The sequence below is a fragment of the Pipistrellus hanaki genome, assembly GCF_964339955.1.
Source record: "Pipistrellus hanaki genome assembly, chromosome: 3".
Taxonomy (NCBI): domain Eukaryota; kingdom Metazoa; phylum Chordata; class Mammalia; order Chiroptera; family Vespertilionidae; genus Pipistrellus; species Pipistrellus hanaki.
This window is the reverse complement of record NC_140505.1, coordinates 18605402-18627225: the sequence shown is the minus strand read 5'-3', so window position 1 is coordinate 18627225 and position 21824 is coordinate 18605402. Positions and strand designations below refer to the sequence as shown.

The 21824-nt window shown below is 39.2% G+C and overlaps 1 protein-coding gene across 9 annotated transcripts in view; it reads right to left on the bottom strand.

Moving 5' to 3' along the window:
- Nucleotides 1-21824, bottom strand: part of UNC5D (unc-5 netrin receptor D) — a 495999-nt gene that overhangs the window by 58510 nt on the left and 415665 nt on the right. For 5 of the 9 annotated variants that reach the window (XM_084879252.1, XM_084879255.1, XM_084879253.1 and 2 more), the window contains 2 exons: nt 9584-9769; nt 2718-3095 (listed from right to left, as the gene is read on the bottom strand). In XM_084879252.1, coding sequence (XP_084735378.1) covers nt 2718-3095; nt 9584-9769 — 564 coding nt within the window. The remainder of the gene's footprint in view (nt 1-2717; nt 3096-9583; nt 9770-21824) is intronic. The other 4 variants (XM_084879254.1, XM_084879259.1, XM_084879257.1 and 1 more) reach the window with 2 other exon arrangements.

Here is a 21824-nt window from a genome sequence, read left to right as displayed (position 1 = left end):
AAACATTCCTCATAATACTTCTAAATTCAATCTGAATCTATAGGATCATTGGAGCTTTACACTATTTTATCTTTCCTTCAATCAGAAAACATATGATTATCCTTCAAACATACTTCCCTTCTCCCAGGCAAACATGCAAATTCTACATGGAGATGGAAGATATTCACACATTGACAAGGCTTCTGGCAGGGTGATCGTGTTGGTTGCATGTTATGTTGTATGAAGGAGGAACGGCACTCTGGGGCATCTTTATACTCGTGTCTCCCTAGAGAAGTAGCCATTTTTAATATATCACTCACCAGTTATGTCTGATTAAGGAAAAATACACCCTTCCCCAAACTCTACCTGCTAACCTGACAGCCTTTTATTTGATACTACAACAGAACCACCTGTCTGAGTTTCTTGTTTCATATTTTGCATAATGAATGATTTTTATAGTGTGGGGACCACCCCAACCTTTTTGAGAAATCATTGCCAGACACCAGACAACAATTTGGGATGGACAGCATTAGAACAATTTAATTTCTCTGCCTTGCTTCCTTACACATTAGCTCTAGAGGCATATTTTACATTTTTAAAATATATTTTATTGATTTTTTTACAGAGAGGAAGAGAGGGATAGAGAGTTAGAAACATCAATGAGAGAGAAACATCGATCAGCTGCTTCTTGCACCCCTGCCCCCACACACACACTGGGGATGTGCCCACAACCAAGACACATGCCCTTGACTGTAATCAAACCTGGGACCTTTCAGTCCGCAGGCCAAAGCTCTATCCATTGAGCCAAACCGGTTTCGGCCATATTTTATATTTATGTTCTGTAAATAACAGAGCATATGTTTCACTTCCCCACACATATTTTTCCTAAAATTCATTCCCAGTGAACAGATTCAATTTTGTGTGGGACATCTTGTTAGAAACTTTAAAAATACCTCTTTACAGAGGAAGCATTTGGGAATCAGAGAAAATGCTATCAAAACTTTTAGGTTTCTTCTTCTTCTTCTTCTTCTTCTTCTTCTTCTTCTTCTTCTTCTTCTTCTTCTTCTTTTTGGGGGGGGGGGTTGTTTTCAGGTTCCTCATCTTTCTTTTTATTTTATTTTACTTTATTTTTTCCCATCATAATTTATCCCCTCTATAAAACTTTTAGTTTTCAGCAGCAGTACTTCTTAAGTCCAAAGGGAAGAAAAAGAAAAATCTGTTTCACCATGATTCCATCTCTTTTCTTTGAGCAACATTAAACAAACATAGCCAGTGAATGGGTTGATTTTGGCACTCCCTCCACATGTGTGTAAACACATATCAATAAGTGAGGGGATGGGAAGAGAAAGGATGGTTGTGGGCCAATTTATTCAACCAGTAACTATTGAAAGTCTGCTAGAATGGGTTAGAATGTGGACATAAGATTAATGCACAATAACTCAATGTACAACTTCTATGTTTCTGATTAATATATCCTACTATCTTTGAAAGGACAGGGTTTGCATCTTTTAGTTTCTCTTTTCAGAACCCACACTTCTAGTTCATAAGTTTCTTACATTGGGGCACTTGGTAAGTACGGCTGACCAATTCCCCATTAAGCTATCTGCCGTTATTACCAGAGACATGCATTCACATTTAAACCTTTGTCCTTACTACGTCCTAAAACGCTGACCAAGAAAAATGTAGAGTTTTGGAAGTTTAGAAAAAAAAATCATTATTAGATCTGTATAAGAGGGCTATTTGCCTGAAACGAAGTCTTTAAGAAAGCAGTTGATATAGTAGAATAAGACTATTCATCAACTTGAAACAAACAGGGGTCTCAAGTCGCTAAGCTAGCAGAGGGTCCGTCAGCAGGAATGGTCACATCAGACTAGTCCCATTACAGATTTCATTTTCTAAGATAAAATGTTTCACTTGGAGAGAAAGGTTCTCTCTCCCCTAGAGAGAAGTTTGACAAGACCCTAAACAATATAACCTGTTGTTTGGTCAAACTGGCAGATCAGGGCACTCTTTTTCCATAAAGTAGCCAGGATGATTCTGAGCACTTCCTATGTCTCCTTGCTTAGAAATCAGAGGAGAGATGGCCCTCTTTTGTCCTCCAGTTAGATCTTAGGTGTCTACTTTGAAGACTAATCTGAATATAGAGTAATTTTTAAAGTGTTCTGGGCTGTACAGATCATATAACCAAAAGGAGGAAAAAGATATTGAGAACTAAGTTATTTATGATATAGCCTTAAAACTGTAGTCTTGCTCATCATGAAGTAACCTAGCAAGGGCTGTGGACATCAGTGTTGAATAGGTCAGTCACTGGGGAAGTTCAACTCAGAATGTCATTTCACTAAATTACTTACTAGTGCATCAGCCATGCTTGTCCATAAACCTGGGGCTTTTCAAAGAATGTTCTCAGTGCTTTCTGATCATGTTCTAGGAAATATATTTCAAATGGGTTTAAACTCTGTGGACCATCCCAAATATTTTGAACAAATATGGCCACCAACTCTAGTTAAGGCATCAAATGGACTGTTCAGTCCATGATGGGATGAAGATTGCAAAATCTCATCTCAGCCTTGCTTCTTGTTTGCAGTGTAAATCAAGTAAACTGTTGGAGCCACGGTACTTGAAGGTCTGATAAGGGGATGGTAAACATATTAAGAATTAATCTGATGGGACTTAATTGTGCAAATACAAAACATTTAAACAAATGCTGGAAGATACACAAACGCACACTTACCACCCACCTGTATTTGGCATTACTAAGCGTCCTCCTAAATGGCCAAAGACACCAGTTGTCCTCAGTTCCGTCCTTGTGGGAAGCGATGACAGATTTTGGAGGTAGGGTGTTTTATTTCTGGGATGCACTGTACTGAAGTTGCGGTTGTTTCCATGGGGAAAGGTCCCAGGATGGTTCTTGCCATGGTACTCGGCTCTCTCAGACACTCCCAGCGAAACCATGAATGAGCTCTGAACTTTGACTTTGATGTCTGACAAAGGGTTGAAGAGTGAAGACTCGGTCATGAGTTCCTTGTCCAGAGGGTCCTGTAGACAGATGGGCCCACTGTAGGTGCGACTCACGGTCAGGTCTGGCTGCATGGAGGAATTCAGGAGCAGGGAGTTACCTGATAAAAGAAAAGGGCTCTGTCACTCAGAAACTAAAAGGTGTCACAGTTACCCTTTTGCATCTGCTTCCACGAATTGCATAACAGACTGTATGATTGCCTGCTGCTCCAATCAGAGCTAGACCTTCAGGGCCACCCCGAGCATCTAGATTGGCTCTGTGAGACCGGCCATTAGTGACCAGATCCCTGGTCTCTGGCTTTCCTAGGTGGTTCTCTGAATGCCACTAACCTAAATCATTCACTTTTTAGAGTTCCTTACAAGCTGTCTTTTCAAAAACAGGTATTTCTGATACACCATCAGGTATTTTTGTTGATGTGATTTTAACTGGCAAGAGAAACTTAAAAAAAAAAAAAAAAAAAAAAAAAAAGAGGAGGCGGAGGGAAAAAGATGTTTTATAATCCCTTTTGGAGCAAAAATAACATCTGTTCATTTTAAATGGCACGAGATGACACAGCATGGTGCCTGGGTTGTGCTGTTTATAACTGAAGCTGTGTGGGTGTCCACACATCTCCTGAATTTCTGGGCATTTTGGAACTTGGGGGCGAGAAATGATGTGTCCCCGGAGCAGGAAGTTCAGGAGACCCAAATTTGCTCTAATAATGCATATGTCACTCTGAGAGGGAAAGGAGGCATCACATGGGGCGAGGGAGAAATATTCTACCTGGAGAATGGCTTCCTTTTTGGTCTCAAAACAAATGGAAAAAACAAAACAATCTTTACAAAAACATGAGAAATTGGACTTACTCATATGTTGGGGCTTACCGATTTTTCCTAAGCCATATAATAAAACGAAATGCTGTGATATTTTCTTGTGATGAAGTAATCTCATTTATTACTAAATAACAAAATAACCCTCAGTCCCAAACCTCCCACCCATATCAGTCCGTCAATGTGACATCTCGAATTGAAACCCAAACCGTATTAAACCATTTTCCTTTCGCGGCTGACAAAAATGTTTAAAGTATGGTATTTTTGAAGATGTTGCAATTCCAGGACATATTGTATTAGACTCTTTTGTTTTTCCATTTTCATAATTTGTAGCAACCCCAGCAGGAAATCTGTAATTCTGATTTTCCCCAGTAAAGTTCTAATGCTCTAAGAATCCTACATAATAAGAGGTTCAGAATGAGGTGAAATAACCTCGTAGGCCTACAGGCTCCTTGGCGATGCATTTTTTCATGCCTAAGGCTCCTGTGCTAAGACACAGGAACGATCAAGGGGCTGTGCTTTTTTAACAGGACTGCATTGAATTCTACAGGCACTATCCTTGCTTTTATTTATGGTTTTCCCAGGCAAGAAGCAGGGCTTAAGATCCATCTAACATCTTGAAAGAGTTGGGAACAGGTATTTCCACTGAGACCTGAAAAATCATATCCCAGAGTTTCATGGCTATTGTATCTCAATCCCTCACCTTTTGAAGATTAATTTCTGGCTACTCTTAAAAGACCCTCCTAACTTAAGTGAATCCATGAAGCAAAAATATTTCTTAGAGTTGTACTTAAGCCTAACATATGCACTTAAATGGAAAATAGGATTATAGAGGAGAGGGGGAAAGTAGGTTTGCACTTGTAATGTAAATAAATAATACAATAATTAATAAATAGTAATACAAGAATAAATTCTGTGTTTCTTGTACTCACAACTGCAAAACTACTTTTGCCCACCCCTGGAACAGTAGCTATGCATAATAGAGTCCACAGTTGACAAAAGTTGGCTGCCAACTTGATTGAAGTCTGATCAGGAACAAACATCTGATTATCCCAAATTTCTCGCTGGAAATCCTTTTTATGAAGTTCCTGGTGTATTCTGAGTGTCTCATTCTATTGAACAGTCTCGCTTGTCACCTTGCTGGGTGCTAATTATATTTGCTCAAGAAGGATGTCTCCAAGACAATGGAGGGCAGAACCAAGGAGCATCAATGTGAGGTGTTATCACAACAATTAATAGGGTAGAGTGGAATTTGAATAGAGAATTCTTTCTTATATCAACTAGTTTTGTGAGACTCCTGGTTAGAAAATATTAAAATGGTAAAGATTGGAAAGGCTTACTATACACATAAGCTCAGAGAAGCGCCATAGTAAGGAAATGTGTTTAAGCTTCTCCCAGTCAGCATTCTCCAAATGAGCCACTGCTCTAGCCTGCTGCCTGGTGCTCTGTGAATGCAGTAGCCTCCAGTGCCCAGGCAATGGGAAATAACCAAGTTCTAGAACAATATTCACTACATTTATTGAGCAGTTTCCATATGCAAAGGGCTTGTAAGTCATGTTATTCCAGGTAATTTCATCCTCAGAAGAACCTTTGAAGTGGATATGAGTATCTCCATTTTATAGCTGTGAATTGAGACTCAGAGAAACTAACTGATTAACTAGGTCATTTAGCAATTTTGGACTCATCTTTATGACTTCAAAGATTCTGCACTTGTACACGCAGCTCTCATACCACTAGCTTTCCTCCATTTTGAAGTGCTTGGTCTAAGACACTGATATCTTATTATTTGATGATTATATATTTCTAGTTTCTTAATTTTTTTTTTATTTCAGTTGACATATAATGTATTAGTTTCAAGTGTACAACATACTTATTAAACATTTTATAACTTACAAACTGATCACACACCTGACACCATACATAGTTATTAGAATATTATTGATTATATTCCCTATGCTATACTTTACATCCCTGTGACTGTGTCTATAACTGCCAATTTGGGCATCTTAATCCCTTCACTTTTCATCCATTCCCCAAACCCCCTGGCAATCATTTGGCAACCATCAATTTATTTTAGGATTTATTTCTCTGTATTTCCTGTATATCCTTTGTAGAATTTTGCTTTATGGTTACCATGCACTTCCTATATAAAAAGCTATGTTAGGGGAAACCGGTTTTGCTCAGTGAATAGAGCATCGGTCTGTGGACTGAAAGGTCCCAGGTTCGATTCCGGTCAAGGGCATGTACATTGGTTGCGGGCACATCCCCGGTGGGGGGTGTGCAGGAGGCAGCCAGTCAATGTTTCTCTCTCATCAATGTTTCTGGGTCTCTGTCCCTCTCCCTTCCTCTCTGTGAAAAATCAACAAAATATGTCTTTAAAAAAAAAGCTATGTTATAGCAGTCTATTTTAAGTTGATGATGGTTAGGTTTGAACACATACTAAAATCACTATAGTTTCAACATTTTTTTGCTTCCTTTGTGCATATGTTTGTATGTATCTCTTAATTACACATTTCTCTTTCTATATTTGCCTTTTTACCTTTGTACTAGCTTTATATTGGTGTATCCACTGCTATTACTAAGTGTTTGGCTTTGTTAACAAAAAAAAATTTATTTCCTATATTTTGCTATTCATACTTTTGATCATCTCTTCTTAAAGAAGTCCATTTAATATTTTTTGTAATACTTTTTTTTGGCCAGTGAAACTCATTGTTTCCCCTTTCAATGTATATTATAGCCTTACTGGGTAGAGTCATCTTGGCCGTAGTTCTTTCCTTTACATAATTTTGAGTATTTTGTGCCAATCCCCTCTGGCCTTCTAAGTTTCTGTGGACACATCAGCTGACAGTCTTCTGGGAGTTTCTGTGTACATAACTATTTACTCTTGCTGTTTATAAGGGTCACTATCTGTTTCTAAACCTGGGCATTTTAATTATGTTGTATCTTGGTGTGGGCCTCTTTGGGTTCATCTTGTTTTTGACTGTGCTTCCTGGAGTTATATGCCTATTTCATTTTCCAGGTTTGGTTATTTATTCAAATAGGTTGTCAATCCCTTGCTCTCTCTCTTCCCCTGCTGGTACTTCTATGAAGCAAATGTTGTTACAATGTTGTACCAGAGGTCCCTTAACTATAATCATTTTAAAAATTCTTTTTGCTGTTCTGATTGTGTATTTTCCATTACCTTGTCTTTCAGATCACTGATTCAGTATTCTGCTTCATCTAATCTTATTTGATTCCCTCTAATTTATTCTGCATTTCTGATTTTTTAAATAGTTTCTATCTCTTTGTTGAAATTCTCCTCACATTCACCTATTATTCCCCTAAGTCACTTGAGCATCTTTTGAGCTTTCTATCTGATAGATTGCTTGTCTCCATATCATTTATTCTTTTCTGAATTTTTGCCTTGTTCTTTAATTTGGAACATGTTTCTTTGTCTCCTCATTTTGGCTGACTCCTTGTGTATATTTCTATGTATTAGGTAGATCTGCTATGTCTCCCAGTCTTGGCAAGGTGACTTTACTTAGTAAATGCCCTTTGGGGTCCAGTGGTACCATCTCTCTGGTCACCTGAGCTGAGTGCTCCATGGTATCCCTTGTATGGGTTGTGTGTGCCCTCCTGATGTAGTTGAATCTCGACTGCTGCTGTCACAACAATAGATGAGACTAATCTTTGGAAAGACTGAGAAATTTCTTGGGCTATGGAAACAAGGTACTGTGCAGGGTCTGACCCCATGTAGCAGGGTTCACTTTAGTTGAGCTCTGGTGTCTGCTGAGTCTGCCCTTGGGTATGTCATTTGTGGGACATTTGGGGGGGACTCTGGTGTGGCAAGAAGTTGGCCACTCAGGGTGTTGTGGGCTCTTGGGAGGGACTCTGATGCATCATCCCAGGATGAGATTCTACCTGTGTCTGGTCTGCAGCCACCAGTTAGAAACTTCAAAGTGACATGTGGTTGGTTGTCATCTGTGCTGGAAGAAGTTGGACTGTGAACTGCGGGTGGCTGTCAACTAATGCCAGACCTCGGGCCACTTAGCAAGAGGTTCAGGGCATTCTGAGGCCAGCTGCCATTTGATTGGGGTTTATGGACATTGAAAGATTTTAGAAAGTTAGCAGTATAAGCCAAGGCAGGACACCTATGTGAAAGAAACACTGCAAATAGTATGGTTGGTGAGGCAGCAGGGTGGGGCAGGGTCTCAGATTTGGCTTAGACCTATGCCTGAAGATTGGGAGGGGGAAGGGCTCAACAAAGGAACAATGGCCTCTACCAGTACTCTTCTCAGGGAGACAGCCACCTTGACTCCTGCCCCCACCAGCCCTCATTTTAAAGTTAGTCAGGTCACCTCCTCTCTGTCTGCCCCTGGTGCTTTGTGAGCTATTGCCCCATGGCTGGAGCTGAGCCAGTAAGTAAGTTTGTGTTCCAGTGAGTATGCTCATGGTATCTGTAAGTATTATAGCTGCTAGATCTGTAGCAGCCCTCCATCCCCCTTGATCACAATCCTGGCTTATTTTCACAGCCAGATGTTATGGGAACTTCTCTTCCAGGCTGTGGAGTTGTGGGCTGGAGAGCCTGGTTTGGGACTGAGACCTCTCAGCTGAAATAGCTTTTCTCATTTTTAACTGCCACACCAGGGCTGTGGGACATGCTCATTCTGCTTCTCAGCCCCTCCTACCTGTCTTGGCTTGGGTTCTTCTTATGTCCTTGATTATAGGAATTCCCTTCAGCTAGTTGTAACTTTGATGTGGTCACAGGAGGAGGTGAGCACTGTGATTGCCTACTCTGCCATCTTGACCTGAGTCTCTATTTCTAGTTTCTTATGGATCTTAAATATTAGATCTTAATTGAATTTATTTCTAATAAAATAATATATATTAATCCCTATATGAGGCTACTCAGACTCAGACATGAAACTTTGGTGCCTAGAAGTGAATGATGAGCCTTAAAGCAATGTTTCTCCCAATTTATAGTGATCTTGGGTTTCCACTTCAAAACCTGCCAAGCAGTGAGAATTCCTATTATCTGGTACTGGTGATATTGGTATGTAATAGCCAGAAATAAAGGTGATGATATTGACAACGAGAGGCCACGTAAAAAATCTTCATCCACTGAAGAGAATTTCTTACTTTTTTTCTTTTTTTTTCTCTGTAAAATTAAAGCTGTGTCTGTCTCATCACCAATCAGAAATAGATTTGGTTCCTAGAAGAGAATTCAATGACTCTTCCTTCATTTTGAAAATGAGCATTGCTGTAGTTTGGTATGATAGATGTTCTTTTGCCCACAACAAAAGATTGCTTGACTGGGCACAGCTGAGAGTTATTTAAACTAGGAATTTCATTTTTTTCTCTAGCAAACTGACTCATCCCATATAAAGAGTCTTCTTACTTATTTAGAACAGAAGTACAAAAATAATTATACCTAATAAACAGTGTAATATATATTTGGGAGGTTGCAGTATAGTAGTTGGTCTTGAATAATCAGAATTTCAGTGATCTAAATTATATATCCTCAAAGCAGTCTTGTTAAAATAGAAATTTGGATAATCTGTGAAAAAGGAACTTAACTAAAGATGGAAATGTCTCATTTAAAATGTTGCTAATGGTCCATTGAGAGCCATTTGTCCTCACAATAGCCAAGCACTTAGGTTTCCTAATTTATTAATACAATTTGGCAGCGGCCCCCAGTGCCAACTGCTATGTTCACATAGGGCCAATGAGCATGGAGGTCCTGTGTGAACACAGCCTTTGGTCCTGAGGACGTGGTGTTGGAGTAACCTATGCCGCTGACCTTGACGGACTGTTTTGAAGTTGAAGGTCTGGAAGCCACCTGTCAATGCAGAAGAGTCAATGACGTCCACACCATAGTCACTCTGGCTCCGTCTATAAAGGGTGACACCAATGACGAGGACTGCAACAGCCACGACTGCAGCACCCAAGCCCGAGTACAAAGCTATGTCGCTGGCATTCTCAAGGCCTGAAAGACACAAGAGAAATCCTAAGTGGCCAACATGGGCACAGAGCCGAAGAGCCACCCCATGATACAAAATGAAATGCTATAGGGTTTTTGGAGCTACTGCTCAAAGAAAATTATATATGCAGCTAGCCACAAGTTATACTCTCTTTCGCACAACCTTCACGCTTCTAAAATACCTCTGATAAATCAAAGGGATGCTAGTCAAATATCTTAACTGCATCAGGTAGCTTACCATGTAACAGAATCTTGAAGACAGTCAATTTTGCAAAGAATATAATATTTTCAAGTAAAAACAGGCAACTTCTCAGGAAGTCATATTTACCTAAACATTATTTTTCATAGTTTTATTTAGAGGGAAAACATGAGACCCACATACAATGACAGAATATGGGTGAACGGTTTTACGTATATATGGCCTGGGCACATGCATTCACAGAGAGTGATCTAAGGTTAGAAGATAACACGTGGTCTGTGAGTCAAAGGTGTAGACCAGAGTTCTCAATTAGGACTTCGAGCTGGGGCACACGTCGTTCATTTTAAGAGAACACATTAACATCTGTTTAGAATATATACAGTCATTATGAGAGACTTTCTGTTGTGAGATACGAAGAGGTCTTGGTCCTGGGTGCTCAATGTCCATGGTAAATGTTTTCTAGCACCAATTAGATGCTAGGCTTGAATACTTTTATTTGTGGAAGAGGACGGGTCTCTAAGAGGGCACATGCTGTTTCTCCCATACCTCTCCTACTCCATCCTATTGAATGCATGGGCAAAGCAAAAATAAAAGCATTAGTTGGAATTGAGACTGAAGGTGTCTCCCCATCCCCCAAGATATGTTGAAGTCGATTTTCAACTCTTTTGCTCAGTGCACATTGGGTATGGTTCATTCCTAAAGAGATGCAGCATGGTTATTAGAATTCAGCACGAGGATTATCCAAGACTACGTAATCCTAAAGGAGGTGTAATCTTGGAAGGTGTGTGGAAATGGAAGGTGGCAAATGCTAACTACGTATGTAATTAATCTCTCTACAGATTATGTGGTCAGTGCACTTAATAGGTCCAAAAGTAATTGCTGTGTCACCCTGTGCTGGGTTTGGAGGATAAAATAAACCCATTATATATTTATTTTGTAATTGCACAGCACTTACTATGCATTCACTGCACCCTAATTTGATGCTTATGTTATCAAATGAGTAATACTAACCGCACAAGTAAAGTGAATTTATTTTCAACAAAGTTAGTGGACTGTAAAATAAGGTGCTACCAAATTAAAGAGTGAACAAGGAAATCAAGCAGAACCAGTTCGGTAATAAGGCAGTAAACCCAGAAAAATTATTTGTGAGGGAGAACACAATCACCCAAAAGGTCAGAGGATTATCAGGCACTTTAAAAACAAAACTTCCCATTGATTTGAGAGAGAGAAAGAGGAAAGGGGAGAGAGAGAAAGATCAATGAGAGCAAAACAGGTGATTAGCTGCCTCCTGCATGCCCCCTACTGCAGACTGAGCCCACAGCTCTGACACGTGCCCTGAAAGGGAATTGAACTGGTGACCTTTGGTGCATGAGAATACACTCAACCAGCTGAGCCACACTGGCCATGGCTATCAGACACTTTGAATAACCACAATAGCCTAGGAGAAACAGGGCTATGTTTTAAGTTTTAATTCCGACTTTGTGATGGCCCAAAGGAAAGACAGGATGGAGGTATTTATGGTTGTTTTCTTTGACTAACCCTGGTTCATGATGAGTCCAAAATTCCAATATCTATCTGTGTCACATGGGGGGGAAAGTTCCAACATCTGCCTGTGTCTTAGCTCCTCTGGATTCTCATCTTTATCTTTATTAACCAATCCCTGCTACCCAGATTCCTTTGAGGGAATAATAAATTATTCTCAGAAGAGAGAGAGGACAGGGAACCTGACAGATATACCGTTTCCCCGAAAATAAGACAGTGTCTTATATTATTTTTTTCTCCCAAAGTTGCGCTTGGTCTTATTTTCAGGGGATGTCTTATCTTTCCATGCGCTAGGTCTTATTTTCAGGGAAACATGGTAGAAAGCCAGGGTACCAGGAGCAGTGAGAAAATTTTGGATTGAAACCATTGGCCTTTTCTCCTCTTCCCCTCCAGTTCCTTGGGTACCTATGACTGATGACACTTATCATCATAAAAGGTGCATCTGGGGAGAACACACCTGCTCAGCAACTGTGCACCTACAGAAAAACAGCCTGGCAGCATACAGAATGCAGCTGCTCTTTGGCTGAGTTGGCAAAGTACAGACAAAGACATCTTTAGCTTCCCAGGTCCTAAAATAGGAAGGGACAGAAGCCAGGAGAATGACCAGGGCAAATACGTCTGCTGAAAATGGACATGACCTGACAGGAACATTCTGAGACTAAACTGAGGAGCAAGAACAAGTTGTCTTTGCTCCTCTGGATTCTCATCTGTATCTTTATTATCCAATCCCTGCTTCCCAGGTTATCAGGTAACCAGAATTATTTTCCCTTCAGATATGAATTCTGTGTTTAGAAGAGGAATCTACATGTGCTTTTAGATTGAGGTTTAACTGTGTGATATGGATCATTGTGTTTCCTTTCTCAGGAATGTTTACAAAATCTACCTGACTTAAGGAAATTAAATACTAAATTATAGCATTAAAACAATGAGTAGAGGGTCTTTGGAGATAGAGTGGGTAAAGAAGGGAGAGACTTCTATGATGAGTTCCATTCATTATAAGGTTCTTCCCAGCATTTAGTGCAATCTAAATGCCAGAAGTCAATGGACTTCTACATAAAGATAAGCACAGTGGTATCTATTTTACAATAACAATCTGTCCTAGGAAGTACAAAGTTCAGGATCTAATATTTTCTTTTTCTTTTTTAAAAATATATTTTATTGATTTTGTACAGAGAGGAAGGGAGAGAGATAGAGAGTTAGAAACATCAATGAGAGAGAATCATCAATCAGCTGCCTCTTGCACACCCCCTACTGGGGATGTGCCCGCAACCAAGGTACATGCCCTTGATCGGAATTGAACCTGGGACCTTTCAGTCCACAGGCTGACGCTCTATCCACTGAGCCAAACCAGTTCCAGCAGGATCTAATATTTTCATTATTCAGTATTTGTTGACAGCCAACCATGCAATGGAAAAGAGGATGCAAGGCTGAAATAATACATGGTCCATATTCTCAGCTGTTTCTTGACTAAAAGTAGTAAATCCTGGTATCCAAGTACAACTACAGGTAGACACAAGTATTCAAAGCTACATGTGTATGTCTCAAGAGAGGGACCCAGCATCCTCACCTGCAGCTCAAAATCTCAAATGACTCACAGTGCTTCATTCTTCTTTGTCTTCTTTCTTTGCTCTTCTTTTCTCTATCTACCTGCTTTTATTTAAGTTAATGCTTTTATTTTCCTTAATTCCCCTCTACACCAATGTCTACTCTGTCCTTTCAAGAGAGTAGAGTCGTTTTCCCTATAAGAATTTCTGTGTGCTTATAAACACTCATTGATTTTTTTTTTCCTGACGTTTGTTCAGGACTGGCCCAGAAGACCTTGAGGTTTAGTTCCACTTTTTCTACCATGGGTATATGTGTGTCTGTGAGCACATGGGCACTTGGAGAGGAGCCACTGCAGAATCATCACATACATGTGTGCATATGCATGCACATAAGCACACATTCAGCTCTGGTAAGAACATCAGGAACTACTGCTACTTCCCTGAGGAACTGCTCTACTATTTTGACCACATGGTGAGGGCATTTCCAGCGCCTGACAGCCTCTCCACATCCATTCCTGTGCTCCTCCTCTTCTTTGCTGTATGTCCCAAATGCCATTGTAATTAATTTCCTGCTAGGTAGATGCCTGCTAGTGAAGGGTCCTATTTACCTTTCATATTACAGGGACAGGTCATTGCTACACATCCCTCACCCCAGCAGGCATCTAGGCATTCCCCATCTCTGTCTGCCTATCAGGTGACAGCTGAAGATCCCCTCCACCAAGAAAGTAACTCTGTCCTGGACAGTCTCATCCTCCCTGCCAACCCATAATCATCTAAACTCTTGTATCTCTTATGGTTCCTAGAACTCGTTTTGGATGATATTTTTATTGTAAAGTATATGAATGCCGATGCATTCTTCTTTATTGCATTAAACTTTAAAAAACAGTAATATCTCTATATTTGCACCTGAGAAATTTTGCAAGTCATTGTGTGAACCTATTTATTAATTACTTGCCTTGCCTCAAACTATGGGAAGAGAAACATTAAAGGAACCACAGTCTGAGGTTAGTTTTAGAACCCCTGCCACAGGGACTATTTTCTTATGCATTTATACACATGTACATTTACACCTGTGTGCTCGCTCACATGCCCTTGTGTTGCTGGTTTCTTTGCTCAAGTGATTTTGAACAAAAACTTTGGTACCCCATGATGGATTGGGCTATTCTGTCTTTTTTTTTTTTTTTTGGTGGGCACAGGATTCTTTTCTGTGACTTTCTATTTCATAGGCGAAGCTTGACAAATTGATGTCTTATTGATTTTCTCCCCTGTGTTTTCATCCTTATTTTCCTGTACCCAAGAATCACAAAAGCTTAGGCAAAACTTGGAAGGACCCAGCCTGATGGCAGGACAGATTGTTGTGTACAAGCTATAGGTCAGAGACAACAAACAAACCATCTGAGAACTGACTGAGAAATCTCTTTATCTTCAAATTGTTCAGAAAGTACTACGGAACATGTTCAATAGAGAGTTGGAAAGTAGGACCCTGGCAGGGAAATGTTTATGGGTTTATTTGGGCTGGAGAAAAGAGCTGTAAAGTGAGTTGTGATGATCTTCAATGCAGAAAGGGTTGTTACAAGGAAAGAACTGGCCCACGGTAGGTGCTCAATAACCCTTCATTTATGCTGAAGCTAGTAACCAACTCTCCCGCCATCTCTATCAGGGATGAAAAGGAGGACGTGGCCTTTTATTACAGCAACTGAGACTCTGGTTAGATATTAAAATGACCTTTTCTACAATGAGGGTTGTTAAAAACTTCACTGTAATTCTGAGGGAGATTGGAAATCTCCTTTCAGAGAGTCTCTAAAAGACAGCATGAATTTAAAATAGTCTGCAGTTATTTATTTTTGGGGTCAAGTCTGGTGAGAGGAGCTAAATGACCTTTTAAAGCACCTTTGAACTTCACAGTTCAGGAAGTGGCATTAACAAGTTCAGTAACTTTATGAATTACAACCATCTTAGTCATGTTTACTAAGCAGTGTCCCCACAGGATTAAGTAGAAGGGCCGTTTACTTAGTTTGCCTTTATCTCTGTACCTGTCTCCCATCTGAAATATATATTAACGCCACTGGTTAATGGAAATTTAACTTAATTCCCATGGGATAAGCTTAACTATATATCAGGTTAGAATCTATTTTACAGGATTGGATAGCAACACAAAATTAATGAAAGAACATAGCAAATGCCCTTCAGAACATGTTATGTTTTTTCTACCTCCTATTAGGTATACAATGACCATAGATCCCATTTCGTAAAGACAACAATAACTTGAACTGGTATATAGAGGAGACAGTGAATTACTAAGGCATCCACACAGGAGGTATTCACAAAGAGTGAGGTGTGAGAGAAGCTAACCAATGGACAATTAAAGGACCATCTGCTGTTCTGGACATAGAAGGCTATAGCCATTTCATGAACCCCACCCCCAAGTCTCCACCCCAGGCAGTGCTATGGATACAGTGATACGCCAAAATATTAACTGCATGCTGACATACGATATAATAGAAGTCTTTGTTAGAGCTATTTATACTTGCTGTCACCTAGAAGCAACATTTTTTTTAACACATGAGAAAATAGCTTTTAAATGGTCAACCATTGTGAGCAATTCCAATCATATTTGAATCTCTCAACCCCTTTTACCAATCAACAAACATCTCAGCTTCTTTTTCAATCTCCCATCCCCAAAAACATTATTATTGTGGTGATTGTACCTTTATTGTTCTAGTTAAAGACAACAATAGCAAATTCTTAAGTAGTGCTTATAATATTATATGCCAGGCACTGGCCTAATACGTTACACTTATTAACTCATTTTGATCTTCCAACAACCTGTAAAAATGTCCCCATTCAAACATGCAAACCAAGGCAAGAAAATCACTTGCTTTGCCCAAAGCTTTCTGGTTGGTAAGGAGCAGAGCTGGGATCCAATCCCAGGCACTCTGGTTCCAGAATCAATTGATTAGGATAGGTTCAGCCCCTCTCCAGCTGTTAACCCCTGGCCTTCTGACCACTCTACTAACTACCGCTGGACCACAAGAGTAACCCAGAAACTGAGCATTGCTTGTGCTCCAATTTTTGAAACCATAGATGTGACCACATTCTCATCCCACAACCAAATCTATTTGAAGATGTTATATTTCCTTTTTTACAGATATGACATAAGGTAGAAACCACGCAAGACTTTGTAATTAGACAATGACAAAGCCAGGGTTTAAATGCACATCTGTCTTCACTCCCAAGTTGCTTATCTATTTCCCTGCGTGGCTTCCTAGCCTCATCTCTCTGCTCTGTATTTTCCTGTGCCAGGTTACCTAGCCTTGCTTGGAGGAAGTCACAAACCCTACTAGCTAGCTGGGCCTTATTACAGCTGAATAATGACTTCATTCATGGCCCGTGACCAAAAACAGTTTTCATTAAAACAGTTACTCTGTCGAAACCGGTTTGGCTCAGTGGTAGAGCGTTGGTCTGCGAACTGGAAGGTCCCGGGTTCGATTCCAGTCAAGGGCATGTACCTTGGTTGCAGGCACATCCCCAGTAGGAGGTGTGCAAGAGGCGGCTGGTCGATGTGTCTCTCATCCATGTTTCTAACTCTCTATCCCTCTCTTTCCCTCTGTAAAAAAATCAATAAAATATATTTTTTTAAAAACTTCTCTCTCATCGATGTTTCTAGCTCTCTATCTCTCTCCCTTCCTCTCTGTAAAAAATCAATGAAATATATTAAAAAAAGAAAAAAAGAAAAAAAAAAGAACATCCATCTGCAGACTGAAAGGTCCCAGGTTTGATTTCAGTCAAGGGCATGTTCATTAGTTGTGGGCACATCCCCGCTATGGGGTTTGCAGGAGGCAGCTGGTCAATATTTCTCTCTCATCAATGTTTCTAGCTCTCTAACCCTTTCCTTTCCTCTCTGTAAAAATCAATAAATATATTTTTAAAAAAACACAAAACAACAACAACAAAAAACAACAGTTATTCTGAACTTTGTTTCCTTTTTTAGGATTCTTGCTTCTCACTACTTCTCTTTTAGGTGAAAAAATAGAGGTCCTCCCATGTGAGTTCTCTGCCCAACAGCTCAAACTCCCTCTGCTTCTCAGGCAGTCTTTCTTGCCTCTTCTCTGCACCCTGCAGAGCTGCTCCTCTTCTGTGTCAGGAAACCCTGATCACATCCTCTGCTGCCTCCATTGGGACCTGCCCTCCTTCATGGTTCCTTGTTTGTCTTGCATCTTCAAAAATTTCCTCCATCTTCCAGCCTTGCCCTTTGCCTATAAACATAGTCTAGTTTCCCTACCCACCTCTCCCCAAATCCTTGCTGCAGCTCATTTCCTAATAAATTTCTCACAGATGCAGCCTCCTTTACACCCATAGAATCCTTAGCTCTTTATTTGAAAAGAACTTTATGCATTTTTAACATTAATCATTTCTTAATACATGTTTCATAATTTTGCTAACCTTTTACCCCCTGCCCCTGTTAAAGGAATAAGTTGAATATAAAATAAGAAAATGTTTTAGGAAAAGTTTCACTATGCAAAGAGAAAACTTGTCATCCAACTACCCTTTCTCCAACAGTAGCTACTCTGGTTAATATCTTTGCAAACCTTTCAGAAAAAAAAAAAAGAAAAAAAAGAAAAAGAAAAGTAAATGTCCTTTATTTTTCTTTACCCAAGGAAGATTATACTTACTTTACTGTACTTCATTTCTTCTTATATTTGCCTAGTCCATTGATAGGGTGTAGGATAATTTGACAAGCCCACTATTTCTATATCATTTGATTGTTCTCTCTAAAGTCTGTTCTTTACCCAAACCACTGTCCAAATGTTATTTTCAATAGCAATGTCTCTGTCTTATTCTCTGCAGCAGAAAACAATAGCCAATCTACCTTCGAGGGGAAAAAGTCCCTTAAATTTGATTCTCCTGCCTTCATCTTTCTTATTGTTTAGTAACTATCCTTCAGTCTCATAGTTCTATAAATGGGCTTTAAAGTTAGGTCTTGGCCTTTCTTCCTTTCTCTGTGCTTACCTACTTGGGTAATCATTTACATACCAGCAGTGCTAAGTTCCTTAATGCATAATAGTTCCCCATCAAGATCTCCTGCCTCATCTCCTGTCTGAGATATCATCCCACATTTTTGTCCTGCTTGGTGAACAAAACCACTTGCATGTTTTTGTGTTACATCTCCAATTTGTCATCAGCTTAGAGGAAGTCACAAATTCATCATTCTTATTAAGTATTTTCTACTCATACATCTTTTTTTTTTAAAGGAAGTTTTTTTTTTTAATATATATTTTATTGATTTTTTACAGAGAGGAAGAGAGAGGGATAGAGTTAGAAACATCGATGAGAGAGAGTCATCAATCAGCTGCCTGTTGCACACCCCCCACTGGGGATGTGCCCGCAACCAAGGTACATGCCCTTGACCGGAATCGAACCTGGGACCTTTCAGTCCACAGACTGACGCTCTATCCACTGAGCCAAACCGATTTCGGCTACTCATACATCTTAATGATTTTTATCTCCAGGGCCTCTCACATTTCAATTTCAACAGTTGATGCCCACACTGTAGTCTGTTACCTGGTACGCATGCTCCCAGTCTTTGATCACTGAACCATTTTACACATGGAATACTCTTCTCAAGCTTGATTCTGGTACTGCCATTCCAATACCTTTCAGTGATTGTGCTGTGAGTCCATTCCAATAGGAAGTTAATTACAGCTCAAAATACTTTATGTTCTGCCCCAACCCATTTTTCAACTGCTTTGGCCTCTTCTCATCTATATGAACCCTACTCTGAGCAAATCTGATTACTCACTTTTTTCAAATAGACCTAACACATCAGTGGACGTTTTGCCCTTTTACTCAAAGACTTTGCCCCACTAATATTCATTTCAATTCTAATATTTCCACCAAAATTGTTAATAAAGGGAATCTCATTTATAAAATATTTCTTGATAGAGCCATGAAGACATGTTTTATTCTTCCTTTTAAGTTGTCAGACTTAGCAAATAAAAAATAGTAATTTTGTATTTCAGAGCAACAAAGAATAATTTTAGTATAAGTATTTCCCATGCTAATGCTAAAAACATTGATTGTTTATCTGACATTCAAATTTAAGTAGGAGGCCCTTTTGTTTTATCTGTTAACTACATTTGGAATGCAAAAGAACTGTGCTTTCCCCCATCAGATAGAAAGACCAAGTTAAAATGGGCAATAGAATAAAAAAGAACAGAATTTGAACTCCAGACTTTGAAAAAATGACTTTATTAAAGATGTTAACTCTATGAACTTTGAATATACTAACAGCTGGAGAGATGGGTGCTGTGAATTCACTTAAATAAGTAACCTGCATTTTTCTGTTGCTGAAGAACATGTTGGTTTACTACTTATTTGTAATTTCTATGCTTAGTCCTAAATTATTTCATGAACAAAATCCTATATCATGCCCATTAAGGGCAGAGTCAACCATATCATTGAAAATAGTAGTAAGAAAAGGCATATGCTTATGATGGGATAAAAATGAGATAATAAGAAAACTGAAAGTGGTAAGAACTATAGATATTGCACATGTATATGGGTTGAATTGATTCACAGTGGGAACAATTTTGAAGGATAAAACAAGTCATGCAATTTGTGTTAAGTGCTGTAGTTATGTAATCGAAAATAATCAGCAGGAGATGAAGGAAAATGATGGGCAAAATAGAAAATAAAAAAGGCATGGCGAGAAGATCAGCATCAAAGTCTGTAACGTAATGCTAGCATAAAAGAACTTAGGAGTCTGTTGGGAATTTAAAGATATTGCCCAAAGTTGCAGACACGATTCTACTATAGAGGAAGCTGGTATATCCTGGGAAAAGATGCGGAATGGAATGTCTAAGAGTGAGAAGCGCATTCCCAGTTTTCAGACTTTAAAGTAGTGGTTCTCAAGCTTTCTAATGCCGTGACCCTTTAATACAGTTCCTCATATTGTGGTGACCCCCAACCATAAAATTATTTTTGTTGCTACTTCATAACTGTAATTTTGCTACAGTTAATGAACCATAATGTAAATATCTGTGTTTTCCGATGTCTTAGGTGACCCTGCTAGTGGTTGTCAACCTGTGAGTTGCAACCCACAGGTGGAAACCACTGCTGTAGAGCCTGCATTAAAGGGTCGCGACGTTAGAAAGGTTGAGAACCACTGCTTTAAAGACACAATCAGGCTGTTATGGTGAGAATGCTTCTGGGAGGCATACATTTGGGCTTTAAATGATTATTAAACAGTGTTTCCTTCCCATTTTCCCAAATCATTTATTATCTTCTACTGGCTTGTATTGAAATTGGGGGGGAAGCAACTTTTCATATTTTTCCCCATCAAGCTTCACTGGGCAAAGACTATTATGTAGAATAATTGCATAATAAATATCTGCTACCTGAATGGGCAGCAATGGATATATAGAAACAAAGTCTTTATTTTCACATTAACAATAAAAGGCCCACTTGTGGAGTTAGCAGGAAGATGTCAGACCACAACTTAAATAATTATTGAATATCTAATACATATTAGGCACAACAGTGAATGCTACAGGTTAAGTGTCAATGACTATCTGTCTACCAGAAGGCAGGGCTTTCTGTCTATATCAGAAAGGGAATCCAGGCCAGTGTAAAGGTACTGAAAATATTCTTTAGAAAGAGGGAAATAATCTGATACTTGGCAAATTATAAGAGTAACTAATTCAGACTTGGTAGGGTGTTGGTGGAGGCCTAGCAGAAATGACACCTAAGCTGAATCTGGGAGGAAGAATAAGTTAAACAGATAAAGGATTAGGTGAGGAAAAGAGTTTCTAAGCAGAAGTAGCAAAGTGTACTAGTATAAGGTAAGATATGCCAAATTGGGCATACGTTATTCTGAAAACTAAGAAGCTTTGTTTGGCTGAAAAATATAGAAAGTGGTGAGAGGGCAGGAAGAAAAATGCTAATAATTAAGGTGATTAAGAAAAACTGCTGTGATTTTAAAAAAAAAGTTGAGATCAGATCATAAACATATTACTTACTTTTGACTTCATCTTAAAAGTAATGGAGAGCTATTGAAGAAGGTTAAAAACAGAATTGATGCCACCAGAATTTATTTTTAAAAGATCACAAATAAAATGATGTAGGGCAAGAATAGACACAGGGAGGACATTGTAAAAATCATGGTTAGGAATGAAGATGGCCTTGAACTTTCAAACTTTTCTGGGCTACCATTTCCTTATCATTTGGTTTTTCTCACACTTTGCTGGCTGTTACTTCTCTGTTTCCTCTGCAGTGACTTCTGACCTCTTCTACATCTAAATGTTGATATCCTCAAGGGCTCAGCCCTCAGATCCTTTCCCTTCTCTATTTGCACTCATTATCCGGTGATCTCATTCAAACTAATGGCTTTAAATATCATCTGGAAACAGACAAGCCCCAGATTTATGTATTTACCCAGGACTCACCTCTGACCTCTATACTCAAGTTTTCAACTTGCCTATTTAACCTCTCCATTTTGATGCTTAATAGGTATCTCAAACTTGGCATTTGTAACACTGAAGTCTTGTTTCTTCAGAATTTACTATGTCAAATTTTTCTCTTGTAGAAATGCCAATACCATTTTGTAGTTGCATAGCTAAAATTTTGGAATCATTCATAACCCAATTTGGCATGTAATACCTTCTACATTCTGTTACTTCTGCCTGAAACTCTTTCCTTCAACCTAATCCTTTTCTCTTAATCTCAATAGCCAGTCTACCAGCAAATTCTTTGGACTTTGCCTTTAAAAAATATGTAG